This window comes from Scyliorhinus canicula, chromosome 2 (assembly GCF_902713615.1).
Source record: "Scyliorhinus canicula chromosome 2, sScyCan1.1, whole genome shotgun sequence".
Classification (NCBI taxonomy): Eukaryota; Metazoa; Chordata; class Chondrichthyes; order Carcharhiniformes; family Scyliorhinidae; genus Scyliorhinus; species Scyliorhinus canicula.
The window spans coordinates 36,087,692-36,110,118 of record NC_052147.1 but is presented as its reverse complement, the minus strand read 5'-3'; the positions used below and the strand labels follow the sequence as shown (position 1 = coordinate 36,110,118).

At 45.7% G+C, this 22,427-nt stretch overlaps 1 protein-coding gene across 5 annotated transcripts in view; it reads right to left on the bottom strand.

Annotated features, from left to right (window-relative positions):
- Positions 1 to 957: 957 nt before the first annotated feature.
- The window catches only part of LOC119952425 (potassium channel subfamily K member 10-like), a 46,350-nt gene continuing 24,880 nt past the window's right edge, over positions 958 to 22,427 (bottom strand). For all 5 annotated transcript variants that reach the window (XM_038776171.1, XM_038776186.1, XM_038776178.1 and 2 more), the window contains 3 exons: positions 19,580 to 19,766; positions 6,410 to 6,552; positions 958 to 2,462 (listed from right to left, as the gene is read on the bottom strand). In XM_038776171.1, coding sequence (XP_038632099.1) covers positions 1,857 to 2,462; positions 6,410 to 6,552; positions 19,580 to 19,766 — 936 coding nt within the window. In that variant the 3' untranslated portion in view covers positions 958 to 1,856. The remainder of the gene's footprint in view (positions 2,463 to 6,409; positions 6,553 to 19,579; positions 19,767 to 22,427) is intronic.

Below are 22,427 nucleotides of genomic sequence, written 5' to 3'. Positions count from 1 at the left end.
GGTCCCTTTCACTGTAAATCTTACATTATTCCTGTGCTATTTTAAAATAATATGATTCTTTGGCTTACAGCACATACAATTTGGCCCTGAAATTCATTGGCCATTCTGGCAGACTCCTGCTGTAAGCTTAACAGGTATCCACTGGAACAGCGGCAAAATCAACCAGGCCTCAGATATGTTGGGTACTACTAACCTGGTGCAGGGATTCCCTATACCCCACTCACAAACTCTCAGCTGGGACTCTGGGTAAGGTCAGCGCAATACCCAGGGAGAAAGAGACCTGTGCCTCCAGATATCTGGTGAATCTGGGGGCGTCAGGCTTGGACCAGAGCCTGAGCTCTCAAAGAAGGGCCATTTCTTTTTTAAATGCGTTACAAATGACTCCCTGATGCTCCTTTCTGAGGGAGGAGGTTGAAAACAGGCTGCATACAGCTTGTAGATTTTAACTGGTGTTTCTAGATTCTTCTACCAACAGGCAGAATACACCTCAAACCATCCAGATTTTACAGTTCTTCCCCAGTCTGTAAACTGAGTCCAGAGTCCCAGAGCGGATAGCTGGCACTTAACTGGGATGCAGTCCTCCACTCCATGGATTTTCAAGTTCTTTCTGTTGTGCACCAATTAAACCACTCCTTTCAAATTGCCGAGGACGCAGATTCAAGTCCTGGCAATATCTGTTACAAATATAAGTAGCACCAATCCCTAATTGGCTGCTAAATGAGACATTCTACACCAGGGAAGTATCTGCTTCGTGGCGAATATTCTTTTGGCCATTTTTGAATTGCAACATTCTGGGCAACTGGAGTGGGGGGTGGGGGGGGGGGGGGGGGGGGAGTGGGTGCAAAGGTGGTGGTAACCTGTTTTATCAGCCTCTTCAACAGGAGGCTTAGGGCAGTTGTCTTAACAGAGCAGGAAAAGACAAAAATAGCACAACGTGGATTAAAAATACCTGCTTAATTTTATCAGCTTCTGTCTTCATTTTATTGATGTTAGAGAACCCATATGAATTAATTGTATTCATTGCAGAAGAATCACAGACAACAAGAGAATGATCATAGATCCATACACCAACATGCTTTCTTTGAATTATTACTTTAGAGTAATATTATTCCCAACACCCTAAATTTTTTTTCAAAACCTAATATAGGAAACTTTGTAAAAGCAGGACAGGAGAGCCCTGAGATATCAACATTTATCAAGATCAGTCTCAGAAGTTACTTGTTAAATTACAAGACAAGGACATGCAGATCGCAGTCTGTTGTTCAGTGCTTATGTCAGTCTCCAACAATTGCACTCAGCTATTGCAATCTTTCAATTCTGCGGCATTGATTGCTCTGCTGCAGAATCCTTACACCTATCAGAAATGTAACATTTTCCAAGGGTTGTACAGCACACGTCAAGCAGATGCACAGGGCTCTTAAAACAAACTGATGTTTGTTTAAAAATTGTCAAACAGTTTTAATAAATTAGTGGAAATAAATATCCCAAAGCTGGATCCTCTCAGTAATAAACGTGATTTAGTGGGGCTTCTGGTAATATACAGAGCCATCCACTTCCTTCCTAAGATATACTGCATTGGTAATGAGCACTAGGTCCATGTATAATTTTCACCAAGTTGATACTAACATAATCTTCAACAATCCCACAGTTCAAACAGATTAATTCAAGCCGATGTTTGATATTTGGTACTTCAACCCTTATATCACAGTGGCACACTAAATCAATCTAAAGGTTTGTGTTGATCATGCGTGTGTGAAAATGGTTTTCTCACATTTTAAAAATGATAAGGCACATGTCAATAGTTTAAAAAAAAAAGCTCCCAACAAACTTTTTTTATATTGTTCACCGTAGTGTTTTCATATCTTTTTTTCAAGTAATTTCCTATTCTCTGGATTTTTGGCTTCATTGGGCGTTCTATCATCCTCAACTTCCGAATGTTGAACATAGCTTGTTATAGCTGGAACATTTGTATTGTTTTCTTTCTCTATTTCCTGTTCCTTGTTTTCTTCATCCAACGTGCACTTTCCAAATGTTTCGTATAGTTTTCTAACGTTCTCTGGTATCTCTTTCTTTAATTCCCTATTTTTATATCGTTTGGGCCCTCTTGACGAAGATCCCACCTTATTGACGATGTTGTCTTCTGAAGATCCTTGCATGTGTTTGTCATATTGCCTCGTTTCTTTCTGCTGAAGATTGCTAGAACTGCCATCTATACTTTCCTGAGATGATGCCTTGAATTGACCCGTCTCTAAGCCTGCAAACGCTAACCGCTTCTCGGGGGAGAGCATGTCAAGGGAATGAGCTCGTTGGTCCAAACCAAGCCGCCTTCGCTCCATGTTTCGGATGGTTGCTGCCCTTTGAAGTTTGTCATGAATTTCCACACTTAACCGCCTCCGCGTTTCCCTGAACTCTGCTGTTACATTCGCTTTCCATTCAGCGGCATGAGCCTTAATTTCACCAACCTGCAGGCACAAAGGAATCATTGTTTATTCTCACACAAGAATGAATCAGTAAGGGCAAGGGTAAAACGCAGGATCAACAGTGCTAAATAAATGCAACTTCACACATAAAACGGGTAAGAAAACAAAAGTTGTCTGTGTTTTGGGGCAGTATCAGTTTCCATTCGGTTGGCGGTGCCATCATCTTGCAGGTTTGTTTCTTCTCCACTTTGAATCATAGAATTTACAGTGCAGAAGGAGGCCATTCAGCCCATCGAGTCTGCACCGGCTCTTGGAAAGAGCACCAGACTTAAGCCCACACCTCCCCATTCCTGCAACCCCACCTAACCTTTTTTGGAAACTAAGGACAATTTAGCATGACCAATCCATCTAACCTGCACATCTTTGGACTATGGGAGGAAACTAGAGCAGCCGGAGGAAACCCCTGTAGACACGGGGAGAACGTGTAGACTCCGCACAGACAGTGACCCAAGCCGGGAATCAAACCTGGGACTCTGGAGCTGTGAAGCAACAGTGCTAACCACTGTGCTACCGTGCCGCCCACAAAAGTCTGAAGGCATTCTAAAGTTACAGATTGGTTTGTTTGTTAAATCTCTGCATGTTGAAAAGTTTGAAAAATGTTGCAACTTGTATGACCAGAAGCAAAAGCATTTTTTCGTTTATTTTAGATAACGGACTGTTATCCAGCAGTGCATTGAACATTTTGTTTCCTTTCCCTCAGATAAGAATTATTAAATTTCCTAACCACATGAGGTGAAAAGTGGTGAAGCAAGGAAACAAACAATACACCAGTGGTTGAATTGTGGATATTTAACCAGTCTCTTGAAATAGCTACTTGTTAAGACGGACATAGGAGCTTTTCCTTGAGTTTCACAAAGCCTTTGAATACCAACGGAACAAAATATTTAAATGACAAAAGACTGCAATATAATAAGCACTAGACTGCACAACCATCTCTGATTCTGCTGGCAAAGAGCCTCAAGATTATAAAAGACACCTTTGGGATCAACCACCAAATAACAGTATGGCAAGCCAATTAATGCTTTCTGAGGGACATTCCTTGTGGCTGGTTTCAAATCCCCAGGAAATAAATGGAGACAACCTGACTTCATTTCACTCTAGAGAGCCCATTAGAGTGAACGCCTTAATTAGACTGAACACCTTAATTACACCTGTCAGAGCAGGTCCGACAATGGAAAGAAGAGTGATCCACCATAAAATGCCCACATATCTTATCAAAACGACAGCCCTGCCAATGTAGGGTAACTATTAACCTTGATCAGCTACTCATCAGCTTTTGCAGATAATGCCCCTCATTAATACATGTAGCATTCTTGACTCTTGGTTTATCCCTTGATAAAGTACACTTCATGGTTTACTAGTGAAACCTTGCACTGTAACTCTGACTTTTGAGGCTCTGCTGACAGTAGGGAGGCACACAGGTGGTGGATATATCACAAACTCAGGTACCTGATACTTTGTGCATTGAATTATGTAACGTGATTTTTATCAGCCAAGGGAAGCAGTGCTAACAAAGCAGAACCCAGATTTTAATCCAGCTTCATGGGCTGAATTTTGCACAGGGGCAGTGGTTCCATCCCCTTGCATAAAAATCAGGGGCTGATTCACCCCACAGTCATTAAACAGCCAACGGCTCTTTAATTGGCCAGAGGCGAGACTTTCACGAAGAGCTGTATGAATTTGATGAGATCAGTTTGACGAGGGGACAAAACCTGCACGCCAGGAGCAGATACGTTCTCTGCCATCAATATGCAAAGACCTATACACACATGTTACAACACTGCTTTCTGATTTAAGTCGGAGAAAACCTAATTTTCCACTGCCTCAGAGAAGTCGATCAGAGGGCCGGCAACTCTTCATGTGCCAGCAATGCCACGCCACCGGAACAGTGCTTCTTTTGGGACTGCAGTGGGGCTGAGAGAAGGTGTTCAGCATTGGAGACAGGATGTAAGTCTGGGGTCCTGCTGGGGTCAGGTTGGCAGGCCATAGCAAGGGGGTGAGAGTCATGGTTGGAAAGGAGAAGTGGGGGAAAACATGGGAGGAGGATTGCACTTTGGCAGCAGGTTCCGATGCAAGTGCATCAATTAGGTACTCCCCAGCCCAACCCCAAGGTTCGCCAGGTGGTGGCCATGTGTGGGCCTCTCCTACTGCAAGTAAAATCACAGCGGTGGTGGGAGGAGACATTTAAGTGGCCGTTAATTGGTTACTTAAGGGTCTTAATTGGTCCACAGGCGAGCAGGTCACCTAACACCTCCCCACCGTGGGAATAATTGCAGTGGGGGTTGGTAGGGAGACTCCAGGGATGGCATCTGATTTTACATGCCCCGCCTAGCACATCTCTCCCTTTCCCCACTGCCATCCCATTCCCGAGGAGTAAATTCCAATCCATGACTTTGGTGAATCTCTGCCCCAGTGCACCTTGCCCATAAAAATGAAAATTAAATGGTATAAGCTGCAGCAAATTAGAACATGAAGCAAAGTTTTTCAGTTGATGAGGAAGTGTAGATGTTTCTTGGCAATGAGCACTGAGTTATGATTGTATTTAACTTCTTGCATAGCCTCCTGGCCTGTGCATTTTTTTAAAATACAAATTTAGAGTGCCCAATTAATTTTTTCCAATTAAGGGGCAATTTAGCGTGGCCAATCTACCTACCCTGCACATCTTTGGGTTGTGGGGGAAAAACCCACACAAACATGGGGAGAATGTGCAAATTCCACACGGACAGTGACCCAGGGCCGGGATCAAACCTGGCGCCGTGAGGCAACCACTGCGCCACCGTGCTGCCCTTGGTCTGTGCATTTCTGACCTTTTGTTATAAGCTGTTCAATTTCTTGAGGTCTTTGCAATTGTAGTTCCCATAGTGCTGTATAAATCTGACAATATCAGTTTCATGAGGAGACAAAACCTGCACACCAGGAGCAGATAAGTTATTTTCCATCAATATGCAAGCAACATACGTTACAACACTGCTTTCTGATTAAGTCGGAGGAAGCTCAATTCTTCTGTCTCCACTTTAGCTTACAGGCAACTTCAATGTCTGGAATAGCTTCACATCTCATTGCAAAGATCTCAATGGCACCAAAGTGTGATGCAATGGGATCCTTCCAAGTCATGGCAAGGACATCTGACAGACAAACTTTGTATAAAGATTGTATTAAAAAAGTGGTCGAAGCCATGCCTACCTGTGGAAACTACAGAATTGGCAAATATAATTTAATGTCCAACAAGGAAGGAGCATCAAGTAGAAGGTCAATGGGCCTGCAGGACCACAGGGAGAGGATAAGGCAGGGCAGCAGATCAACATGGAAGGAGTTGATGTGCAGGCAGGGGGATTGGTGAGACATTCGGTGACTGGAACTTCTTCCAGCAGTCGAAACACGCCACTGAACAATTTGTTTTTGCTGTGAAAATCCATACATTGACCCATCCAAGAACATGCCATACATTCCTTACACCAAAACCGAAAACTGCTATTTTTAAGCCCCTCCCACCTCCTTCACTGTGCAAAATTAGCGCACAGAGAGTTTGCATTGATTGTACTCCTTGGAGAAGAACTTCAAACTCTGCTGTGCAATGTGCTAATTTGGTCCATAGGAGTTGTGCCCTACAATTTCTTTTTCGACAATAATGCGCTGAAAAATTGGGCAGAAGTTATATCCAAACCTGACTTGCTACCTCTGAGAGCGAGACAGCTCAACCTTTAGATTTTCTCCATGGGTGGCTGAGGAAGACACAGGTGCACAAACATGGTTTTTTTTTTACTGATCTTTGTATTTCTCCTGGTGCAAGCAAACCTCTTGTGTATTTGTTCCCAGGATCTGGGATACAATGTTAGCCTTCTCTGCAGTTTCCATCCTTGACTTGTAATTTAATTAGTAGGTGGCCTTCAGCTCCAAAAAGGGTTTGCCCGTATCTATCAACATCTTACCTCTTCCTTTGTTTTCTTGGATATCACACGTAGCCAGTCTCCAATCATGCTGAGGACAGCTGCAAAGTAGGCCAGACCCACTAGAATCCAGAACCAGACCAATGGTTTATACCATTCTCGATAATGAATAGATATGTTGCCACCTGAATAAACAGATTACACAGAACTAAGTGCGCACATATTATAATTTAAAAACCTTTCATTGTTTCTTGATTCTGCACAGTATATTGGAGAATGAGAGCCCATTGTTTAATTTTCAAAGCAGATCTAATGTCACAGCAACTGCTAACCTCGATCACCTGCCGCGATCATTCAGTGAGAGTGGAACATAAAGCCCAGATGTATATTCAGTCTCGTGAGACAATTTGGTGATCTCTAACAACTTAAAAAGCATTTTTTGTAAATATTAAAGTTCTCAAAAATGCTCACCAACTCATAAGACACTCAAAACAACAGCAGATCTTAATAGCATCAAGTAAAGTGGCCTTTGTTCAGATACTTGGGGCTGGATTCTCCGCAGCCCAACGCCGAAATCGCGGCCAGCGCTGGGGCAGAGAATCCAGTTTGACACCGTAATCGGGCCCGGCGCCGGTCCAGTGATTCTCCGGGCACCGAAAATCGGCGTCACCGTGGAGTACACCACGCCGCCGGGGAGCCATTGCCAGAGGCCCATCCAGCAATCCTCCGCTCCCGACTGGCTGAGTTCCCGACGGCATGGAACTAACCACCTATTGCCGATCAGGATGCTCGCGTGGTAGCTGCGGACTCAGTCCGTGGCCGCCCTGGTCGGGGGTGAGCGAATCGGAGACCGGGGGGGGCCTTATAGGCGAGCGGATATTTAATATGCGGGGGTTGAGGCTCGGGCGCATGGCCGATCAGGGGGTCTGGCTCCGCTGTCCGAGTCTGCCATGGAGCACGACGCGGCCGCTGGAGGCCGCCGCCATGCGCATGCGCGGCCTCTGACCTGGATGTGCGGGAGCCCATATCTGCAGCAAAAGCAGGGCTGTGAATTTATTTAACTTTGTTGCAGGAAGTTCAAGAGTAAAACTCCACCATTTGTACGCCGGCGTGGGACATAGTCTCAATATTGGAGAATCCAGCCCTCGGTTTGAATGAAACTGGCCTAAACTAATCAAACTCAGAGCTGAAAGCAAACAGCTAAAATTACTATTTCTGTTCAGTAACCAAAGGAAAAGCACAGGCTGTGTCACAATCAGCAGTATTTTACTGACACAAATATATTCCTCTCCATCCACCCTCAAGTACAATACCACTGATTTGTCTGTCATCAAAACGGAACATCAGCCTTGCTGCCATCTTAACATTTACACTAATTTATGTTGTACATCCTGCTCTTTCAATTATTTATCTATTTATATAGAGTAATCCATTAAGCCACAACATTAGTCGAACACAGGGCCCTAACATTGGCAAGGTATCAAAAATTGAAGTAAACTAATAGAACTTAGGACATTTAGACAAACAAGTTTGAGACTAAATTGTTATTCATCATTAATTTGGTTTTGAGTTCTATGTAAGAACTGAACTAGTCTTATGAAATGAACTTCAAAATTATGAATACCTATCAGTTGAGACTGATACCCATAACAGAACAGTAAAGGTGAAAACTACAATTTGATTAGATGAATTTGAAAATGTCTGTTCAAAAGAACAATTTTTATACGCACTTAAATAATCTACTGCCAATATGTTAAAGGACAGATCCCTTCAATAACTTGTAGCATGTTCAATATTGATTGTTTCATTTATCATTTAATTCTCCCCATTTTTGTTGTTAATTTCAGCCTGTTTAGGCCCATCAATTTTTGTAAATTTCCTACAGGGCAGGGTGATGATCCTGCAGGATAGTGGTCAAGTAAAATAAGTGTAAAACAAGGCGGAAAATACTAAGTTGTGATAATTAAACACAGAAATAAATGCATTTGAAATAAACATTTCTAAATTTTTTAGGGGCTGTTTAGCACACTGGGCTAAATCGCTGGCTTTGAAAGCAGACCAAGCAGGCCAGCAGCGCGGTTCAATTCCCGTAACAGCCTCCCCGAACAGGCGCCGGAATGTGGCGACTAGGGGCTTTTCACAGTAACTTCATTTGAAGCCTACTCGTGACAATAAGCGATTTTCATTTTTTGTTTCATTTTTTCAAATGTGTTCAAATCGCAACATTGCTATCATACTAACTAATCATTTGATATTGTAGTCAAGACATTAATTGCACTGTAATGTGGGGGCGATATTTTCAAAAGGGGTGGTACTTATCAAAAAAGAAACTCCAAAAGCAGGGCAAAGGACTAATAGAACAGTCATTGTAGCAATTTAGTTATTGTGGTGGCTGTTTGCATTCTGAGTAACATTAATCCCTCAACCAGTACTGAAACAATATTATTTTATCGTTTAGTTCATTGCTGTTATTGGAAATGCGCAGCATGCAAATTAGCTTTTGCATTTCCAACATTACAACAGTAATGACATTACAAAAAAGGTACTGAACAGTACCATACATATTCACGTGAATCCATTTTGAACGCTCTTAAATGAACATTATATCAGGCTTGCGAACAACAGGCAGCACGGTGGCGCAGTGGTTAGCATTGCTGCCTCATGGCGCCGAGGTCCCAGGTTCGATTGTGGCTCTGGGTCACTGTCCATGTGGAGTTTGCACATTCTACCCATGTTTGCATGGATGGCACCCCCACAACCCAAGGATGTGCAGGGTAGGTGTGGATTGATCAGCTAAATTGCCCCTTAATTGGAAAAAATGAATTGGGCACTCTAATTTTTTTTTAAAAGGTTTGCTGACAACTAATTCCTCAAAAAGTAACACAATTTCTATTCAAGTTTGTCATAATCCATATGATTATCTTCACTACACATGCAAGGGTCTGAAATGCTTCAACAATTGCATTAACGTATGTTCCAAAATCATACGCAAGTCTTCAGATTCTTGTATTAGAAGTCATTAATGTTTTCTGTAGGTGAGCATTTCGAGATGCAAATAATTACTTATTATTATGGTTTGAATTTCATTGAAGCACAAGTTGTAGCCCCCTTGGGATTGCTCTATTGCCGCAGAAATAAACTTAGATCAAGTAACAGAAAAGGCTATTGTAGAAGAAAATGAATTATTAAATATTTAAAAACCAACCTCATAAACAATTCTTTTCCTAAAAGTTTTTTTTCTAAAAATTACTCATTTAAAAATGGCACAGGTAAATATTTGAGAAAATTACATCAATCCACCAAGGCACTATGGAGGCGATTCTCCGGGCCCCACGCCGGGCTGGAGAATCACCACAACCGCGCCTCAACGCCCCGGCGCTGGCGCACGATTCTCCGAGGTGCGGAGAATCGGCGCCATTCACGCCGGAGCGTTTGGCGCGGCGCCGGCCACGGGCCGCTGGAATCGGCGGGGCCGTCGATTCCCCGGCCCGAATGGCCGAGCGGCCGCGAGGATCCAACAGGGTCCCGCCAGCGCTGTTCACCCTTGGTCACTGTCGGCGGGAACTCTGCGTGAATGGTGGGGGGGGCTGCCTGGGGGGGAGGGGGGGGGCTCCTTCTCTGGGGGGGGGGGGGGGCCTCCAATGGGGTCTGGCCCGCGATCGGGGCCCATCAATCGGCGGGCCGGCCTCTCCCACCCCGGGCCTTCTTTATGGCGCGGCCAGCCCTGAACACCGACACCATGTTGAGTCGGGGCTGGCGCGCTAAAGAAGTCCCCCGCGCATGCACAGGTTGGCGCGGCCCAACTGCGCATGCATCGGTTGGCACGGCGCCCATTTGGTGCCAGGAAAGGAGGCTGGAGCGGCGTAAACCAGAATCAGTCGCACCCGGGCCCAGTTCGCGCCATCGTGAACGCCGTCGCACTTTGGCTCCATATTGGATAATCGCCCCCTACATTTTTCGTATAGCAATGTCCTTGCAAAGTCACATAAATTAAGTTACGATGTAAAAAACAAATTATTGTTGCTGGTTTAACAAATGTTGAAACCCCTATGTGAATAATTATTTATTTAATGCAAGTCCTGCTCAGTGCTATTCCTAAAGTTCAGCCAATATGGACAATTCATCCTTAAAGGCAACATGTGGAGGAATATCTGATCAAATTGGATTTCTTCCTTAGTGGCACATTGCTGGCCTGGTGTTCCCATACCATTTATCCCAGATATCAGCGCAATAAAGGCAGAAATGAAATAATGCTAAAGATTGCAGATTTTGAACTGTGCGTCGTGCATAATCACTTTATGCGCCGAGCACGCACAATCTCTAACGCTAACTGACAAGATCACTTGCCTGAAGCAGTCTGTATCCACAAAACTGCTATGCTCCCAGATTAGAGAGGCAAGTTTCTGCTGATTGCATATCATACAGGGATGATGATAACATAACATTGGCAGCACTTTAGCACAAGTGGCTAGCACTGTGGCTTCACAGCGCCAGGGTCCCAGGTTCGATTCCCCGCTGGGTCACTGTGCGGAGACTGCACGTTCTGCCTGTGTCTGTGTGGGTTTCCTCTGGGTGCTCCGGTTTCCTCCCACAGTCCAAAGATGTGCAAGTTAGGTGGATTGGCCATGCTATATTGTTCTTGGTGTCCAAAAAGAGCAGGAGATGATATTAGGTTATCGGGATAGGGTGGAAGTGTGGGCTTAAGTGGGTTGGTGCAGACTCGATGGGCCGAATGGCCTCCTTCTGCACTGTATGTGCTATCTTCTATAATGGTTGAGAACTTCCAGTCAGAGGCCCAGCGGGTGTGCCCATCATTGACTGCGATTTTAAGTGTCAACTTACTGCTTTGTGCGGGAGCTTTCCGATCCTGGCTCCAGTTCGAACCCATTGATGAGCAGAGTCAGAAGACTAAGCCATGACTGTAATTCCAGCAAAGCCACACCCACGTATTCATCATGAACTGAAGGCATGCACCTTGAGAGCTGTTTTCAAATGGGCCTGTCAACCCCCTAAACTGCACAGCTTCACCCCCCAACAAAGTTCACCCTTGACAATGGTCACTTCCTCCTCACATGACCAACAGTGCTCACTCCCTCCTTCCCTGCCCCGCTGACAATACTCACTCCCTCCTTCCCTGCCCCGCTGACAATACTCACTCCCTCCTTCCCTGCCCCGCTGACAATACTCACTCCCTCCTTCCCTGCCCCGCTGACAATACTCACTCCCTCCTTCCCTGCCCCGCTGACAATGCTCACTCCCTCCTTCCCTGCCCCGCTGACAATGCTCACTCCCTCCTTCCCTGCCCCGCTGACAATGCTCACTCCCTCCTTCCCTGCCCCGCTGACAATACTCACTCCCTCCTTCCCTGCCCCGCTGACAATACTCACTCCCTCCTTCCCTGCCCCGCTGACAATGCTCACTCCCTCCTTCCCTGCCCCGCTGACAATGCTCACTCCCTCCTTCCCTGCCCCGCTGACAATACTCACTCCCTCCTTCCCTGCCCCGCTGACAATACTCACTCCCTCCTTCCCTGCCCCGCTGACAATACTCACTCCCTCCTTCACCCCAGGGCTTCCTCTGTCCCTGAGGTGCACCAGCAACTTAATTTAACTCCTTCGCTCTTCCCCCTATTGGAAAGTTCAGGACATTGTGCCCAGACACAAGGGTGCACAGACATCCGTGCTCACATTAATTCAGAATTAATGATCTACCTGGCAGTCTACTGAAACTTGACCTTGGTCAGTTTCTCTTCTTGATTTTGTAATTACTTTAAATGAATTTAAATGGGTGGGGGGGGGGGTCCCATGGAGGTTCAATTTGGGTCTGTGCAATAGTTACCCAGAAGATAAAATCATAGAATTTACAGTGCAGAAAGAGGCCATTCGGCCCATTGAGGAAACCAACGCAGACATGGCAGAAAGTGTAAACTCCACACAGTCACCCGAGGCAGGAATTGAGCCCAGGGGAGGTTGCACCTCTGGATAATTGCTGTGAAAACCTAAACCTTACAGGGATGTTCCAAGAGGGGTTCCCCAGCCCATCCATGGGGTCCCCCCCCCCCAATCAGACACTGGATTACTGACGGTTACAGCCCATTGTGATTTTGGCTCAGCTCTCTCAGTCAGCAGTGCGACTCACTGCTGGCTACGATTTAATCTGCCCACATACATTCTACACTGGAGCTTTCCACGTGAGCTACGCCCCGTTTTTCAGCATGAACTAAAGATAAGACCCTTAATCTCGGAAGGAGCGATCACAATATGGTGGAATTTAAAATACAGCTGGAGAGCGAGAAGGTAAAATCAAACACTAGTGCTTAAAAAAAGATTACAATGGGATGAGAGAAGAGCTGGCTAAGGTAGACTGGGAGCAAAGAATTTATGGTGGAACAGTGGAGAACCTTCCAAGAGATTTTTCACAGTGCTCAGCAAACGTTTATACCAACAAAAAGGAAGGACGGTAGAAAGAGGGAAAATTGCCCATGAATATCGAAGGAAATAAGGGAGAGTATCAAATTGAAGGAAAAAGCATACAAAGCGGCAAAGATTAGTGGGAGACTAGAGGATTGGGAAATCTTTAGGGGGCAACAGAAAGCTACTAAAAAAGCTATAAAGAAGAGTAAGATAGATTATGAGAGTAAACTTGCTCCAGATAGTAAAGGTTTCTGCAAATATAAAACAAAAAAGAGTGGCTAAGGTAAATAATGGTACTTTAGCGGATGAGAAGGGAGATTTAATGAAAAATGAAATTAAATGAAAATCGCTTATTGTCACAAGTAGGCTTCAAATGAAGTTACTGAGAAAAGCCCCTAGTCGCCACATTCCGGCGCCTGTTCAGGGAGGCTGGTACGGGAATTGAACCGTGCTGCTGGCCTGCCTTGGTCTGCTTTAAAAGCCAGCTCTTTAGCCCTGTGCTAACCGGGAGATGAGGAAGTGGCTGAGGAGCTGAACAGGATTTCTGGGTTGGTCTTCACAGTGGAAGACACAAATAACATGCCAGTGACTGATGGAAATGAGGCTATGACAGGTAAGGACCTTGAGAGGATTGTTATCACTAAGGAGGTAGTGATGGGCAAGCTAATGGGGCTAAAGGTAGACAAGTCTCCTGGCCCTGATGGAATGCATCCCAGAATGCTAAAAGAGATGGCTAGGGAAATAGCAAATGTACTAGTGATAATTTAGCAAAATTCACTAGACTCTGGGGTGGTCCCGGTGGATTGGAAATGAGAAAATGTGACACCACTGTTTTAAAAAGGAGGTAGGCAGAAAGCTGGTAATTATAAGCTAGTTAGCTTAACTTTAGTAGGAGGGAAGATGTTGGAATCTATCATCAAGGAAGAAATAGCAAGGCATCTGGATGGAAATTGTCCCATTGGACAGACGCAGCATGGGTTCATAAAGGGCAGCTCGTGTCTAAATAATTTAGTGGAATATTTTGAGGACATTACCAGTACGGTAGACAATGGGGAGCCAATAGATGTGGTATATCTAGATTTCCAGAAACTTTTGACAAGGTGCCACACAAAAGGTTGCTGCATAAGATAAAGATGCATGGCATTAAGGGTAAAGTAGTATTATGGAGAGATGATTGGTTAATTAGTAGAAAGCAAAGAGTGGGGATTAATGGGTGCTTCTCTAGCTGGCAATCAGTAGCTAGTGTTGTCCCTCACAATTGTTCACAATTTACATAGATGATTTGGAGTTGGGGACCAAGTGTAATGTGTCCAAATTTGCAGGCTACACTAAGATGAGTGGTAAAGCGAAAAGTGCAGAGGATACTGGAAGTTTGCAGAGGAATTTGGATAGTTTAAGTGAATGGGCTAGGGTCTGGCAGATGGAATACAATGTTGACAAATGTGAGGTTATCCATTTTGGTATGAATAACAGCAAAAGGAACAATTATTTAAATGATAAAATATTAAAACATGCTGCTGTGCAGAGGGACCTGGGTGTCCTAGTGCATGAATCACAAAAAGTTGGTTTATAGGTGCAACAGGCGATTAAGAAGGCGAATAGAGTTTTGTCCTTCATTGCTAGAGGAATGGAGTTTAAGACTAGGGAGGTTATGCCGCAACTGTATAAGATGTTAGTGAGGCCACACCTGGAATATTGTGTTCAGTTTTGGTCTCCTTACCTGAAAAAGGACGTACTGGCGCTGGAGGGTGTGCAGAGGAGATTCACTAGGTTAATTCCAGAGTTGAGAGGTTTGGATTATGAAGAGAGGTTGAGTAGACTGGGACTGTACTCATTGAAATTTAGAAGGATGGGGGGGATCTTATAGAAACATATAAAATTATGAAGGGAATAGATAGGATAGATGCGGGCAGGTTGTTTCCACTGGCGGGTGAAAGCTGAACTAAGGGGCATAGCCTCAAAATAAGGGGAAGTAGATTTAGGACTGATCTTAGGAGGAACTTCTTCACCCAAAGGGTTGTGAATCTGTGGAATTCCCTGCCCAGTGAAGCAGTAGAGGCTCCTTCATTAAATGTTTTCAAGATAAAGATAGTTTATTGAAGAATAAAGGAATAAAGGGTTATGGTGTTCAGATGGGAAAGTGGAGCTGAGTCCACAAAAGATCAGCCATGATCTCATTGAATGGCGCAGCAGGCCTGAAGGGCCAGATGGCCTACTCCTGCTCCTAGTTCTTGTGTTCTTATTAAGATCTGTCTTCAGTTCAAGAACTTAAAATGTTTTGAATCGAGCTGCCAATCACCTGAACTGTACAGCCAGACAATGTTTACCTCGCTCAGCCCCAATAAAACTCATTCACTTCCTCAGCCCCCGAAAGGGTTCAACCCCCTGACAATGTTTGCCCTTTCTCTCCTACCCATCCCTCTCCCCCAGCTCACTCTAAACAATGCCCTTCACGTCCTCCCCCACACACCCCCCAACATTGCTGCCACTTCCAAAATCAGTAGGAGGCAGGGATTTCAGAAGATGTGTCTGAAGGGGTGAATAGTGTCAGGACTGAAGTAAATACTGTGCAGAGGAGGTAAAGGTTGTTCGGATGGGGGTCTACATTGTCTGGAGGGGGTAGGCGAAGATTATTGGGGGGTGACTGAACATTGCTGGGAGGGGGTAAAAATTGTCAGAAGGGGTGAACATTGTCAGGGGGGGCTGGGCAGTAGCGGGAGGGATAAACATTGTCAAGAGGGGAGTGAATATTGACAGATGGGGTGAGCACTGGCGGGAGGGGGTGAACAATCCCAGGAGCGGATTGTTGAGGGGGGTGATCATTGTTGAGAGGGGGTGATTATTGTTGAGAGGGGGGTGAACATTGTTTGAAGAGGGGGTGAACATTGTTGAGGGAGGGAACATTGTTGAGGGGGGGAACATTGTTGAGAGGGAAACATTGTTGAGGGGGAATATTTGTTGAGGGGGGAACATTGTTGAGGGGGGGTGAACATTGTTTAGGGGGAACATTGTTGGGGGGTGAACATTATTTAGGGTGGGAACATTGTTGGGGGTGGTGATCATTGTCAGGAGCGGGTGAACATTGTTGAGGGGGGGTGAACATTGTTTAGGGGGGAACATTGTTGAGGGGGGAACATTGTTGGGGGTGGTGATCATTGTCAGGAGCGGGTGAACATTGTTGAGAGGGGGGGTGAACATTGTTGGGGGGAACATTATTGAGGGGGGAACATTGTTGAGGGGGGAACATTGTTGGGGGGGAACATTGTTGGGGGTGGTGATCATTGTCAGGAGCGAGTGAACATTGTTGAGCGGGGGGGGTGAACATTGTTGAGGGGGAAACATTGTTGAGGGGGGAACATTGTTGAGGGGGGTGAACGTCATAGAGGGGGTGAACATTGTTGAGGGGGGAACATTGTTGAGGGGGGAACATTGTTGGGGGTGGTGATCGTTGTCAGGAGCAAGTGAACATTGTTGAGCGGGTGGGGGTGAACATTGTTGAGGGGGGAACATTGTTGAGGGGGGGGTGAACATTGTTGAGGGGGGTGAACGTCATAGAGGGGGTGAACATTGTTGAGGGGGGGTGAACATTGTTGGCGAGAACATTGTTGAGGGGGCGAACATTGTTGAGGGGGGAACATTGTTGAGGGGAGGGTGAGCATTGTCAGAAGTGGGTGATTATTGGCAGGGGGTGTGGTTGTGTTTCAGCATTACTGGGAAAGGGGTGCACATTGTCAAGGGGTGTGAATATTGTCGGGGGGGGGTGGTGAACACTGTTGGTGGTGCCATGTTGCTAGAGTGCTTTGGCACTCCAGCTAATTTAATTGGAGCTGCTCTCTCCCGAGGAGGTTTCACACCTGTGAGGAAAAGCTCTCGAGTAAATGTGATTCTGGCCATCTTATCCCACAAAGTCATAGAATTTACAGTGCAGAAGGAGGCCATTTGGCCCATTGAGTCTGCACCAGGCCTTGGAAAGAGCACCCTACCTAAGCCCACACTTGCACCCTATCCTCGTAACCCAGTAACCTCACGTAACCTTATGGACACTAAGGGGCAATTTAGCATGGCCAATCCACCTAACCTGCACATCTTTGGACTGTGGGAGGAAACTGGAGCACCCGGAGGAAACCCACGCAGACACGGGGAGAATATACAAACTCCACACAGACAGTCACCCAAGGCCGGAATTGAACCCGGGTCCCTGGAGCTGTGAGGCAGCAGTGCTAACCACTCGCTGTTTGCACTCGCTATATTTATTTTCATTACAAATAGATAAAATCTTCCAGGAATGTGAAATAAATTGGATGTAATTGTAATTAGGCATAGCTACAGCAGAGCTGCACTTGGTAAGATTTATGTGACTGGATGTTTAAATTGCCAGGGTCACTCACACAGCAATTAGTGCAATGCTCTGCTTGCCAAGGATCAACTCCAAATGTCATTATTTTCTAATCATGGGCTGATATGTTTCCTCATATTTTGGACAGCTCGGGTTTCTGACATGGATTTACATTCATCGTTAGTCAGGCGAAGTATAGCCTGCTCCTTTAGTCCTTATTCTAGTCATACAAATTCGATCAGAGCTAATAATAGGCAGCAATAAATTTCTACACAATCTTCCATATTAGCACTTCCAATATCTTCCTTTTACTGTGAACCAAGGAATACTCACCATGGTGAACAGGGCCCTGGGCTGCATCCATTCTGTTTCTGCTCTCAACTCTTCTCCTCCTTCCCAGAATGATAGGGTAGGGGGGAATTCGCCACACCCCGCCGATAGGTTCGGGAATTCTGATCAGGCAGAGAATTCAGCGATCGCCCCAAAAACAGGATCGGTAACAGGCGACAGACCCGTCTCGCCGGCCAAAGTGAGCTTTCCGCCCCGTGCCAGCGGGAAGATGCAAACAGCTGATCTGCATTCATTAGAATGCAATTAATGGGCTTGAATCCTGAATCTCCCCCTTCTCCTGTTATGCTTCGCCCCTCCCTGTGGGAACTCCACTGGCGGGCTTTGGTGCAAATATGGACAAGCGCTGTCCACGCGTGCTGGACCCTCGAGGGAGGGGTGTCAGACCATTGCTCCTGTGCCCCTCTGCCATTGCCAGGCTGTAGAGGGAGGGGCAACAAGGGTCTTGGTGATTGGGTGGGCTCAGGTAGTGGGTATGGAATTGACCCCGGAGCTTACCCCAGGATGGGGGGGGTCCCGTGTCCGGATTGCCCCTTCCAGTTCTGTGCAACCTGAAGATCACTCTCGGCGTGGTGATCTCAGGCAGCCCTCTGTTCAAAATCATCATCCCTGTCTGACTTGTTTAAACTCTAAGTGGCTCTGCCTGACAGCTGATGAACAAATCAGGCAGTTGATTGAGGATTCAAGCCAAGAAAACCTTCCTTTTCCTCACATCTGCTCCTTCAGCCCAATGATTGCTTTTTGAAGTGTCAGCCTTCCTAGAAAGCACACAAGATTTGAAAAGTTTTGAAATCCCCCGAGATCCTTTGAAATGCATACCATTCATTCAATTTCACAGTGCAGTATCTTTCACTAGCCTTTGATTGACAGCTTACCCTGAGCGCCCAATCCCCAATCAATTTAATTCTCCACCTACCTCCCACTCTGTCCATGATTTCCTTCAGTTTTCCAATGAAGTACAATGCAAGCTCAAAAAACGCCCCTCACCTTTACAATGTGCACTTGACTTTCTGTACCCAACCCTGAATCCAGCAATTTTAGATTGTAACCTCTGCCTACACTTTGTTTAGTTTTTGAGGAATATGGAGCGGGATTCTACGACCCCCGCCGGGTCGGAGAATTGCCGAGGGCCGGCTTGAATCCCGCCCCGCCGTCTCCCAAAGTCTCCAGCGCCAGAGATTCAGCGGGGGCGGGAATCGTGTCACGCCTATCGGCTGGCATCCCCCCCCCCCCACCCCGGCGATTCTCTGGCCCGCGATGGGCCGAAGTCCCGCCACTGTCATGCGGTCCCAGCGGCGGGAATCAAACCACCTACCTTACCGGTGACACCAGGCGGTGCGGGTGGGCTCCGGGGTCCGGGGGGGGGGGGTGATCTGGCCCCGGGGTGTGCCCCCACAGTGGCCTGGCCCGCGATCGGGGCCCACCGATCGGCGGGGGGGCCTGTGCCGTGGGGGCACTCTTTTCCTTCCGCGTTCGCCATAGTCTTCATGATGGCGGACGTGGAAGTGACCCCCTCCCCTGCGCATGCACAGGGATGACGTCAGCAGCCGCTGACGTTCCGGTGCATGCGCAGACATCCGCCAGCCGGCGAAGTCCCTTCGGCCCTGGCTGGCGTGACGCCAAAGGCCGTTGCCGCCAGCCGGCGGGGCGCCAACTACTCTGGCATGGCCTAGCCTCTCAAGGTTAGGGCTTGGCCCCTAAAGGTGTGGAGAATTCCGCAACTTTGGGGGTGGCCTGACGCTGGAGTGGTTCACGCCACTCCATCCCGCCGGGACCCCCCCCCCCCCCCCCCCCCCCGCCGGGTAGGGGAGAATCCCGGCCATGGGTTCCTCTCATATTTAGTTTTATTTGCTTTCAGATGGCCGCTATTCATGTTCCAGCCATTCACACCTCAGGTCTGATGAAAAGATCACAGACCTTAAACATTTCTCTCTCCACAGATCCTGCCTTGCCTGTCGTGTGTTTCCAGCATTTTCTACTTTTACTTCAAATTTCCAACATTTTGCTTTCAAAATAAATATCAGGTTGATTGCCAAACATTTCATGTAAAATATATCAATTGATTAAAGTCATAAATTTATACCTGCAATGTTCTTATGCCAGTACACTGTTTACCTGCTACATAGTCACCAAATCCTACAGTTGTTAAGGTTATAACAACAAAATAGATGGAGTCCAGAGTTGTCCAACCTTCGATGTGCTTGAAAATAATTGCTGGGATAGTCACAAAAACAAGGCAGCCCGCTAGAATGAAAAGGATTGTGGAGATGACTCGGATTTTAGTTTGGCTGACTTGCTTTTTCTGAAAAGAAGAGATAAATGATTAATAATTATAAATATCTACAACTGAAGACTTAATTTGATTTAATATGAATACTGTAGACATTGAAATGGCAAAATGCTTTGTTTGCTACAAAATATAACTGTAACTGAGTAGTCATCATTATGCTCACAGATGTTGACAAGTGGAACATTTTTCCTACTCGGTGATGTGAAGCCTCTGAGTTTGGGTTTTAGGAGAAAGCACAGTTGAGGGCCAGACTGTGTCCTTTACCTCTGAGCTCGGGGTTCCACTATGTGGGGATGGAGGGATAGGGGCAGTGGTGCAATAGTTATTATATTGCTCTTTAACTTCTAGGGGCTCTGTTCAGGTACTGCACAAGTTATAAAAGACCAGCATTGTACTGGTCTCCCATAGCTGCACTCATTTACCTTTCCACCTGCCACTGTACTGTGTCCAAAGACAACGCCACCAAATATGACGACAGTTCCCAAGACCAGTGGAAATGAGGGCCGCTGCTACCAAATGAAAGCAAATCTTTTGTATTTCCAAGTACAGCCGGCAGTGGGAGGACTGTGAATTTGTCATTGGCCAACTTCTAGAAATCAAATGTGCCCGCAGTCGCCTCTCTCTGCTGGGTGTAAGGGTTTTATGTGAAATTAACTTTGTTGATCTTCCACCAATGAGCATGTGCCCAGGAATATAAGACGGTAAATTAACCAGCAAAAGATCTAAAATGACTGCTGTAGGAAGTGGTGTAATAAGACATTATTAGGGGTCTAGTTGTTAGCATTAACATTCCTCAACCTATAAACAAATGATTTAGCAAAATATTTAATGAACAAAAATTAAATTCATAAGGGCGTCCTCTAAATGTCTGAGCCAGCAGTAGAAACAAATGCTTGTCAAATGGTCAACAGAGAGAGGTGACCCATTTCTGGATTGAATCTATGACCATGGCAGAGAATGTTTTCGTAAAATTATTCTTACTGCCTGACAAAGTTTCTGTTAGGAGCTCAGTTTGTAGCCCTGGAGAAACGGTGTTAAACGTCTGTTTCCAGCAATTTATGTCATTTCTCCGGGAATTCTGCTAATCACCCAGTCGAGAAAATGCGTGGAAATTCCAGGCACACATCTGCAAGGTCCCAGAACCACTGCGGCAAATTCTAATCCAAAACTGAATGTGAAGTTCACATTTTGATTTTTAACTCATGAAGTCAATGCCTTCATTAGGATTATGAAATAAATAATTATTTTGATATCGTTTGCAGTTACCACTCACAGTGCCTATTACTACATTTACCTGAAAAGTGCACAAGAGCCATCTGAAGTCCAAATTGATCTGAAACTCTGCATTGAAGGTTTGGATGGTGGCACAGCATGTTGGCACTTCAAAGCACTATGCCATAAAATGGTAGGATTTGGGTTCTCCTTTCCAATTGACCATATGGTGAATTTCTATCCTTAGCCATGCTATCAGATGCTATCAGCGTGAGGTGTAGAGCAAAAGCAAGATATTTCCACACAGGCTGGAGGAAAAATCAAAAGGCAAGACAAACCAGGGCATTCTTGCACACCTCCTAGTACTGTACTCAAGAGCAAATACTGTCTGATTAATAGCCACCTCAGTAAGATGTGGCATAAGGGAAGAACTTTCAAATTAAAAGAAAACATACGGGACGCAGGCCAAATCTGAATAAATTAACCAAATTCAGATCGTTTGGCTCTTACTGTGCCAAATATTTTGATATTTTAAACAACATTAACCTGATCCCAAATTGTGGGGGTGGGGGCCATTCATGTGTTGAGAGCCGGTAGCTGATAACTGCAAGGCTTAAACAGAACCCACTCCCATCTGCCTACCAGAAGATAGAATGGCACACATGCATACATCCCATTAGGTTGCATAACGGGTTTGTCTCCAGGTTAAGAGAAGCCAGCACTGAACGATTTGTGATTCCAATGGAGCCATTGCTCTGGCAGCATAAAATAATCAATCCCATCCAGGATTTATTATTGTACAGTCGGCAATGTCTGGCACCTTTCCTATGGCCTCAGCTGAACACAACCCAACTTTTAACTCGTGAGAGTTGTAATTAAACCATTTTAAAAGGTGTAAATGACAAAATTCCCACTGCAACCCAGGAACTCCCCCAAGGCAGACATTCTTGATCTTGATGGGGGCGGGGTAAATCAGGTCAAAGATCAATCCATGGACCTTGCCCTTTGGAAAGAATCAATTTTCCAGTCACCAGTCGGGCAATCTGACCCCAGACCTGTCCCATGCCTGCCTGGGGCGTCAATCCCAACTCTGTCTCCATTTTCTTTACATCTCTTAGTTAATTCCCCAAAAGGCATGCTAGCCTTTATCATAGACTTCTCCATTATCAGCAACTGAATGATAAAGTGTGGGAGGGTTAATTTTGGTCTGCATTATTATGCAATGCTCCATCCAATAGCCAGGCCAGGATCTGATAAACATGCCCATTGAGGAAGAGGTCATTTGAATCTGAATGGAAATTAGTTCTGAACCCGGGTGGATATAGAACATTTGCAAGAACTGCTGGCCAGTGTAAGATATTTCATGAACCATCATGCCAGGATTTAAAGATGCAAATCTGTTTCATCTTTAAAATCTCCACAAACAACTTAGGGCAAGATTTTTTCAATGTATGAGCTGTT